This window comes from Bidens hawaiensis, unplaced genomic scaffold, assembly GCF_021521415.1.
Source record: "Bidens hawaiensis isolate Kalapana, Puna unplaced genomic scaffold, B.hawaiensis_p1.1 tig00054503_1, whole genome shotgun sequence".
NCBI lineage: Eukaryota > Viridiplantae > Streptophyta > Magnoliopsida > Asterales > Asteraceae > Bidens > Bidens hawaiensis.
In genome coordinates, this window is record NW_027499825.1 from 27,264 (window position 1) to 36,835 (window position 9,572).

Sequence of the window (9,572 nt, forward strand, 5' to 3'; positions counted from 1 at the left end):
TAGCGATCTCTATTTTCCTGATGCCACTCACATAGTGACTGGCACAAGACGAGACTAAGAACATTATGAACAACCCGAAACAATGCACTACAAATTGTCATATCTTTGTAGTTTTCAAATATGAAACAGTTATAGTACTGCTGAATCTTGATGATCATGCTTACATATAAGTACGTATATATATTGGTTTAAAAGGGTTTCAACTTTAATTAGGTTACATATAAGATGCTTCACATGACATCAAATTTGACAATTTACACGTAGTTTCATGTAACGATTGGAAGTTGAATATTGTAGATAAGATCAAGATTCACCAAGCTAGCTCATTGGTGGAATGTTTTGATGTTGAATATGTCAAGCTGTGATTTTTTTATTTTTTTTATATATAAAAACTAAGTATAGCAATTCAAAAGGACGTATATAAATCGGGTTATTTGTAGAGTGATAATATTGTTTAATTCCACGTAAGAATGCCTGCCTGGAATTGGTTCATTCCACGGCATATATGAAGGAGGATCCATCATAAACCTTTTTGCCCAATTGGTTTAACGGCTATCCAAAATATAACCCATCTTTAATCAAGTAGGTTTTAGATACTTAAAAAGAAATTTAAAAAAAAAAAACAACCTATGAGATGTATAGTCATGAAAGATTAGGTAAGGATCTACCATGACGGGAGCTTGGGTGTCATGTGCGACTACTAAAATTAGGCTCTTGTATATATAAAAATTCATTAATATGACGATAATTCTATATCAATATAAAAAGTACCATAGTGAAATAACCTATTTTATATACTTAAATAAATTGTCAGATTGCTTGACTCAGACAGTATCCTACTTTTCTGTTATGTGACTATGTTCGTCGACCTAATCAGAGATATCGTTAATTCGACCAGCCCTTCCTCTTCTTCTTTTTTTCAATGGTAATTTTATTTTCACCACCCCGAGCCCAAGGCCCCAAAATGCAAGAATCACCGGGCTTAAGCCCGACCACGAACAATAAAAATACATACAAAAACGAAAACAATAAAAATTTTAGGCAACTAATCTCTAATTGAACGATATCAAAACAATCTCCGCTTGTTGACAAATTCCAAATCGTTACTAAGAAAATTGTAGAAAGAGCTTTTTTAGAGTCTTCATTGACACCTTGCATGATCCCAAACTTTAGCAACTCTTTTATCGAATTAATGCCACCCAGTATTGAAAATTTAACCAAGCCCAATTGTTGCTAATTTATTTTATTAATTGGCTTAACATGTGTATTGGGTTTTGAATTTGGTCAGTGGGTTTATTTATATATATAGGCTTATATGGTTTTTGGGTTTTAAATTGGTTAGTGAGTTTAAGAATAAATTAGCTAATATGTTTTTAGGTTCTAAAAAGTTCACAAAGTTTAAAATATATTAGTGGGCCTAAAAGTTATAGATACTTAATCTACCATCTCTAATAAAGGAATCAACAATCAGACATTTGTTCCCTTCCTAATAACCCATACCTCTTTTTTCCCGTCTATACTTATTAAGTGCTTAATAATTCCACGGGTGATTTATATTATCAAAACTTCAATCATCTCAGGTGACGGGTTCTTCATCGGTAAATCCTAATCGATGCCCGTGATGATTCTTTATAGCCTTATGAAATTGATGTTGTCATATGGTGACAAAAGGGTCAATCGATGCTTTAAGTTATTTGATCTACCCTTTTTAATTAAGAAATCAACAATTAGATATGTGTCGACTTCTCAATCACCCATACCTCTTTTTTCCCGCTCAAACTTATTAAGTGCTTAATAATTTCACGGGTCTATATTATCAAAACTTCATCATCTCATGTGACGGGTTCTTCATCTATCAACGATATCAACGGGTTCTTCATCTATCAACGGGTTCTTCATCTGTAAATCCTAATCGATGCCCATAATGATTATTTATAGCCTTTTGAAATCGATGTTGTCATATGGTATCAACGGAGCCATCGATGCTTTAAAGTATTTGATCTACCCTCTCTAATAAAGGAATCAACAATTAGACACATGTTCACTTCTCAATAACCCATACCTCTTTTTTCCCGCCCATACTTATTAAGTGCTTAATAATTCCACGGGTGATTGATATTATCAATACTTCATCATCTCAGGTGACGGGTTCTTCATCTATCAATGGGTTCTTCATCTTTAAATCCTAATCGCTGCTCGTGATGATTCTTTATAGCCTTTTGAAATCGATGTTGTCATATGGTGACAACAGGGTCAATCGATGCTTCAAGGTATTTGATTTAGGGATGAATATGGCTACAATGGTCAATAGATGAACGACGATTTAAGGGTTTTTCCAATTCGTTGATTTCATTAAGTTCAGATTTATCATCTCTCATCATTTTCATAAGGTATTCGATTTTCAATTACAATTACTCTATTTGGATTTCATTTTCCCGATTGATTCAACTATGAATTTATGCTATGATAATGATGGTAGTGATGATAACGGGTTGGTTTGTTTGGTTGTTCGTGTGAGTTTCGGGTATTAATCGAAGACATTAGCTTGGAATATTTTTACATTACAGTTTGAGGCACACCAAGTGTTTGATAAAATGCCACAATGAATAAAGTATGAGATTTAAATGGAAAATGTGACATTAAACATATATATGTATGAATATGGTAAAAATCATGTTGTTTCATATGAGGATTGAATTTAATGGTCTTACATAATGCATTGTTTCACACCAATTCTCTACTTCGTGTATTACACTTAAATCAATGAAAACTGAACCCGATAGGCAGATTGTTAATTCTATACCTTTTGTATTAAAACTGTTCACTTTGATCTCTTTGCTATGTGCATTCAACATGTGTTGAAGAGATATGGTTGCATCAATCTTTTAATATTTCAATCATTTAATTGTTATAATTGACTTGCTTATCTATAACTAAACTATTTTGTTTTATTGGTAACTTGTAGAAGGTATGACACATAATGGAAATGGCATTTGGTGGTCATTATGTTATCTTCATGATGACAATTTTTTTCAAGTTATATAGGTTTTATATATAGAGAAACCCAAGAAGGTGATATCTTTATAAATACTCACAAATAGGTATTTAGGTTTCTGCACTTTTTAAGATTTTAATGTTACTAAATTACCCTTTTGATTTTAAGAGTTCATGAGGAGGTGAGATCTTTATTGAACATTTTATCATATTATATTTCATGCCTTTATATTAATAGAAAATTGTTGTGAAACTTTATCATCGAGTTATATATTCGTGTTTGCAAATATTAAGTTAATAAGCTACGCACACAGAATTGTTTATGGACATCTGGAACCATATTACCACTAATTATAATTGTATATGTGCCTATGCTTATTCATTAATCTAGTCAAATGCAAACACTTGAATTTTAGTTGATTTGTATTGGATAATTAATTCTCGCATTTTGCCAATTTGTTTTGGGTACTTCATTTGTTTTTTAAATAATCGGTTGAATGTTGTTGGAAATGTTACAATTTCAAGGCACACATAAAACATAACATGTATGTGTAATTATTGTTATTTCATGAGTGTTGCAATTTATATATTTTATACACATTTTGCAGTGACCAACCATAATGGATCATATTGTTAGTATTCTTATATGTCCCGTTTGAACTCTTTGGACGATCTGCACAGATTAGTTGGTGAAAATGGTGATGCGACAAATGATTTCCTATTATCAACCACCGGTGGCAATAATGGCGAACTGAAACAGGTACGATTTGTTTATAATTAAGTAATTCGTTTTAGAAGTCGTAATTTCTACGATAGTGTTGTTTTTATATATATACTAGGTCATGTACCTTTATACTACATGACTTGGAGATTTTTTTTCCGGGGTTATAGACTTTTTTTGAGTCAACATGATTAAACCTAACAATACAACTAACATGCTTATCAACAAAGGTGACGACCTTTTTTAGAGAAGGCATTGTTTTTATAAATTTTTAGGATAAGTTGATTTTAATTTAACATGTCTAAAGTTAAATGAATTTCAATTCAAATTTCAAATATTTATTTCTTACTATTTATCTCTGGAAGTTACACTTCCCTTTTTCATGGAGTAAAGAATTTTAGGCATCTTATATGTAAAACAAATACCAAATCCAACACAATTGCATTTACACAGTCTGCTTATCGTATCAATATTAGGTAACTTTTAAGGGGTTATTGATATTAAATTTCTCAATTTTTATTACTTAATCAATTCTAATTGGTTTTAGATAGTTTGTTTTTTTATTAAAATATTTTCTTATTTTTCTTTCATAGCAACACCAACAAAATGGACGACGTTCAGATTACCATCCTTAACAAACTTCACATGTCAACAGATGTTTTCAATGTGAATGTGCGTATTATACGGCTATTGAGATGGTTTTAATGGACGAAGAGGTAATTTAATATGTATTGTTTAAACACACATTTTGAATACTTGCATTTTATATTCAATATTAACATCATTTTTGTTGTTTAAAATATAGGGAAACAAGATGTTGGGAAGCATCATTAACGAAATTGGCAAAACTTTAAAAGTTTGATTGAACTTAACTCTACTATTTTAATTACTAATGCGTTTCTTGCTGAAAATCGTGCTAGCAACAAGTTTATGGGATATCATAACAAAGTGTCTTTTAACTATGACACTAACATTATGAAAGTTAAAGATTTCGTGGAAGAACCATATGGTTTTACTTTTACAAGTTTTGAAGATATGAACAACTATTTGTTTTCACAATTTCATATAGTTGGTTAGTTTCAAATTTTTTTTATCAAAATTACAAAAGAGGAATTGGAACAACGGGTCCAAGTCAAAAAGTGATAACTTTGTTACAAATAAGCAATTAAAAATAAAAAGATTTAGTTTTTTAATTTTCTAAATTGTGTAATACCATAATTTTATTTTGAACTTATTTAATGTGCTATGAGGTTTTATTTATCATTTTTTTATTTATACATTTAAGACTTAATAATTTATATTATTTAACCCGTGTATTACACGGTCACTAACCAAGTTATTATATATATAATAAAAACATAACTTTGGTGCATCAAGTACCCGATTGGGCCACTTGACGGCACATTAGTGGTCGACGACATTTTTTTTTTGTTTTTTTTTTGTCTTTTCTTTTTTGGTCCATTACACAGACCAAATGACAATTTTGTTTTTCCTTTTCTTTAGTTTTAGTACCGCGACGAATGTGACGGAAAACGACAATTCGCGCTGACTCGTCACATTTTGTTTTAGTTCTAATATCGTAACAAACATACCGAAAACCAACCGAATGTCAAATTTGTTTTTGTTTTTTTTGTTTTTTTTGTTTTGTTGTGTTTTAGTTCGGGTACCGTAACAAACGTGAGGAGACCAACCAAATTTGCATAGACTCGACAACCAGGAATGACAACGCTCGGGTTTTACCAATGCCCGAGTTTTACCGACTGACGCCACCCCATTGGTCTACCTCGGTTTTTTTATTTTTTTTGTTCCAATGCCATAACGCACATAACCGAAACGAGCGAATTCGTGTCGACTTACCGCCTCAACGCCCGTGACCAATAATGCTTGAGGTTTACCACCGCACGGGTTTTACTTACCTGATTTGGTCACTTGGAGGCGCCTTAGTGGTCGATGACACTTTGTTTGTTAGTTGTTTTTAGTTTCGGCACCATAACAAACATAACGTAAATTGATCAAATGCCAATTTCGTTTAATTCTTTTTTGTTTTAGTTTCTCTACCGTAACGAATGTGAAGGAAACCGATCGAATTCACTTAAACTCACCACATTTTGTTTTAGTTATGGTACCTTAACAAATGTAACAAAAACCAATCGAATGCCAAATTTGTTTTTGTATTTATTTTTGTTTTAGTTCAGATACCATAACAAACGTAACTGGGACCAGCCAAATTTGCGTAGGCTCACCGCTTCAACACCCAGGATTGATAACGTTCAGGTTTTACCAACGCCCGAGTTTTAGTTCCGATACCATAATGCACGTAACCGAAACCGACCGAATTCGTGTCGACTTACCGCCTTAATGTCCAGGGACCGACAACTTTTGAGTTTTACCACCGCTAGGGTTTTACCAACCTGTCCCGGCGCAACGCTTCGGGTGTAACTATAGTTTTGTATAAATAAAGTATAAAAAAAAAGTCAAAACATTTGGGCCACCTTTGGAATGAACACTATGCCGTCCCATCTCCCACTTGGGCGGGCCAAAGGGATCCAGGTGTAAAGCAAACTGAGAAATTGCACTGGCAGTCTGGCATAATGTGGTTTGGTAGTCTTTTTACATGTGATTAATTATTTAATATAATAAATAGAATGGACCCATTTTAGTAATTGATTAATGTCATAGAACCCGGAATTTTTTTTGGGGGGGGGGGGGAGGGATCCACTTTGACGTCTCTTCGTCTGCAAATAATTATAAGAAAGTGAAAGGATATCAAATAATCATAAGATAGTGAAAGTATATCACACCTAGGGATGAGATACCGAAACAAGCTAGTGAAAGTGTTATCGTTTGGTATCGGTATCATTGAAAGTATGAAAAATATACAGAAACCAAATGGTACAAATACTGAAAACATAAAAAAAATGATTACCAATACCCGTTCGGTACGAATCCGAGAGAGTACTGGTACTTGGTACAATTAGTTTGCTCATTCTTAATTACACCTTTTAGATTCTAGATTCTAGTATATTTAGCGTAAATCGGATACTAAAAGGTACCAATACCGAAACAAGCTAATAAAAGTGTAAATCGACTACCGTATCAATTTTATCATTTGGTATCGGTACCATGAAAGTACAAAAAATATACATAAACCAAATTGTACAAATACTGAAAACCTGGGCATTCATACCCAAACTAGTTATTAACCGGTGTTGACCTCTTTAACCATTAACTGGCAACTCAAAAAACAAACTGGTATATGCTGAGTAACTAGTAGTCAAGTACTAGACAAAATGTCCAGTTTCAGTCTTCAAAGTTTAAAGAGTCTCAATTTTAGGAATTTGGAATTTGGAAATTCGATTATAGTTCAAGGCCGAGTAACGATACATTATATAAGGTTTGATACAAGTTTAAACAATTTCGATTTCATGGTTTAGGGTTTAACCACTCGTTTATTAAACCGAAAATTAACATATCGTTTTCGATACATCAAGAAAAGATCTAAGCAAAAACTTCCATGAGAGACCTCAGCCCGAAGTTGGGAGTTATTTTATATCGACTAAATCCAGCTTCCAAGAACAGTTTCTCCCACTCAACTTCGGTCCTTTCTCTTCCGGTTACTAGAACCATCATCAAGACATCGAAAACCATCTTGGTTTCTGTTATTTCGTGTCGGTCATGTTTTTCGTCCACCACCATATCTATGATGATCACTTTTCCTTTGTCACCTTCAAGTAAAATAGCCTCCCGACATCGTTTCAGTATCTTCAACACGCTATCATCACTCCAATTATGTAGAACATTCTACATCAAATATATCAAGCATTATCAACAAGCTAGTTATTCCCTTTAACACGGTCATAAAACAAACAAACGTAACCAGTAATAAGCTCGTAGAGTAACATTTAACGGATTACCTTAAAAAAGATGGCATCAGCAGATGGGATGGAGTTAAACATATCACCTCCAACATATTTGAGATTCCTAGTATCAATCTTGTCAGCAACAACATGCGGGAGGTCGAAAACAGTGCAAGTCATATGCGGAAAAGCTTCAAGGAGAATCTTAGCGTTGAGTCCAGTTCCACCTCCAACATCAACTAATGACTCCACACCTTCAAAGATCTCATGACAATCTTTGACAACCAAACTCATCATCTTAGAATCACTTGCCATCGCGTCATTAAACAATCCATTGAATCCAGGATTCTTGTTAGCATATTCCCACAGAGGAATCCCATGAGCAGTCTCAAAAGCCGTGGATTCGTTTCCATGAAACCACTTCCCCAGGAACTGCCAAGGAGTTATAAAAACAGGATCTAGGATCAAATTAGCGAATGGTACAAAATTCGGTAGGATTTGTGAGTTTTCACTCGTGTTCTTGACTAATAACTTGGATGCGGTCGTGAGAACGTATCCTTCGTCTTCTTGATCATGAAATTTGGTGAGGGAGAAGAAGTTAGAGTGAATAAGCAACCGCATCAAGCGCTGTAAATGAAGGGTTTTCTCCATGGGGAGATTGAGTTTTGAAACGAGTTCTTGAATAGTGATCGGTTTTCCATGATTATGAATGACGTCGGGTATCTCAAGTTCAAGTGCGCAACCAAGCGACATGGAGGTTGCATAGTTGAGGACATGTCTGTATATACGAGCCTGAGCTTCAAAGAGTTCATTTGCTTCTACTTGACTTTGGTTGAGATCCATTTGGGTTTAGAGTTTAGATCCAACTTGCCGTATAGAAAATACTTCTGTATAAAAAGTTGGAAGTTTAAAAATAATTCCAAATCAAAAGTATCAACATAACAGAAAACTACATTATAAGATAAATAAGAAAAACAAACCTAAATCATTTAAATTCTTCCTATATGTGTTTTATTATATATTGAAGTAAAGTTTTACAAAATTAATACTCTCTAAATTTCATATGCAGTTTCCACTAGATGTTAGCTTTTCTGGATAAAATGACTAAATTAGCTTTACAATTAGCAAAAGAAAATTTAAGAAAAAAAATTTGATGATACCCATTTAGGAAAAATAAAAACGTACTTTAGCGACAATCTTGCATAATTTCAATTTTAAGAAAAGCATTTAACTATGGAGTCATGCACACGAACAAGAAATGATTCTCTTCGAACCTGGGAGATCTAAGAATCATCAACAAGACTCAATTGAAAACGCGTGAACAAATCAAAACCGATTACAAGGAAGAAAGCAACCAAAACCTACCATTTTCAGCTAAATCAAATCATAAAGGGCCTATGTAATAGAGCGTCAACCCCCCCCCCCCCACCCCCACCCCCACCCCCCACCCCAACTTTTACTCTCTAAAACGGTCCCCACACCGCTACGGGTGGGGCGTTTTTTAGTTTTTTTTTGGCCTGCGTGTTTTCTTAATGACGACGTTTAGGGCAAGGGTAATTTGGTCAAAGGGCCAATCAGATCTTTCCCTTTTTTTATGTTTTTGTTTGATTAAATTAAACATTATGTAACATATATTTAAAGAGACTTCAAGCAGTACATGTAAAACTGGAAAAAAACTACCGTGTTTACATGATGTGGACATGGCAGGCCGTTTTCCACTTCCACTCACTACTAGAAAACAACTCATTTTCCTACGAAAATTTCCTACAAAGTTCATACAACATTTAATTTCAACGAATTTCCAACAGAAAAATAAAAATAAAAAACTAGCACCGATTTTGCTACAATCCTGCAACAACATAGTAATAATACAATTTTTCGTTGAAAATTTGTTGTTAACTCTCCAACAGAAAACACAGTTGTCATTTATGTTTAATATTTTTGTTATTTTTAGTATAATACTTTTGTTGGAAAATTGTAGAAAATTAAAATAGGCTTTG

General features: G+C 33.5%; 1 protein-coding gene across 1 annotated transcript; it reads right to left on the reverse strand.

Annotated features, from left to right (window-relative positions):
• Nucleotides 1-7,058: 7,058 nt before the first annotated feature.
• On the reverse strand, nt 7,059-8,453 carry LOC143600616 (putative O-methyltransferase 3). The gene is made up of 2 exons (XM_077078249.1): nt 7,630-8,453; nt 7,059-7,516 (listed from the first exon to the last, which is right to left on the reverse strand). Exons 1-2 carry the CDS (start codon nt 8,413-8,415, stop codon nt 7,214-7,216), a joined length of 1,089 nt encoding a protein of 362 aa, XP_076934364.1. The 5' UTR covers nt 8,416-8,453; the 3' UTR covers nt 7,059-7,213.
• Nucleotides 8,454-9,572: the final 1,119 nt, after the last annotated feature.

What these genes read in the sequence shown, in the direction of transcription:
- LOC143600616 (XM_077078249.1), bottom strand. Translation starts at nt 8,415, where the DNA reads ATGGATCTCAACCAAAGTCAAGTAGAAGCAAATGAACTCTTTGAAGCT. An exon ending in CTGATGCCATCTTTTTTAAG is followed by an intron (nt 7,517 to 7,629) that starts GTAATCCGTTAA and finishes TATTTGATGTAG; the next exon opens with AATGTTCTACATAATTGGAG.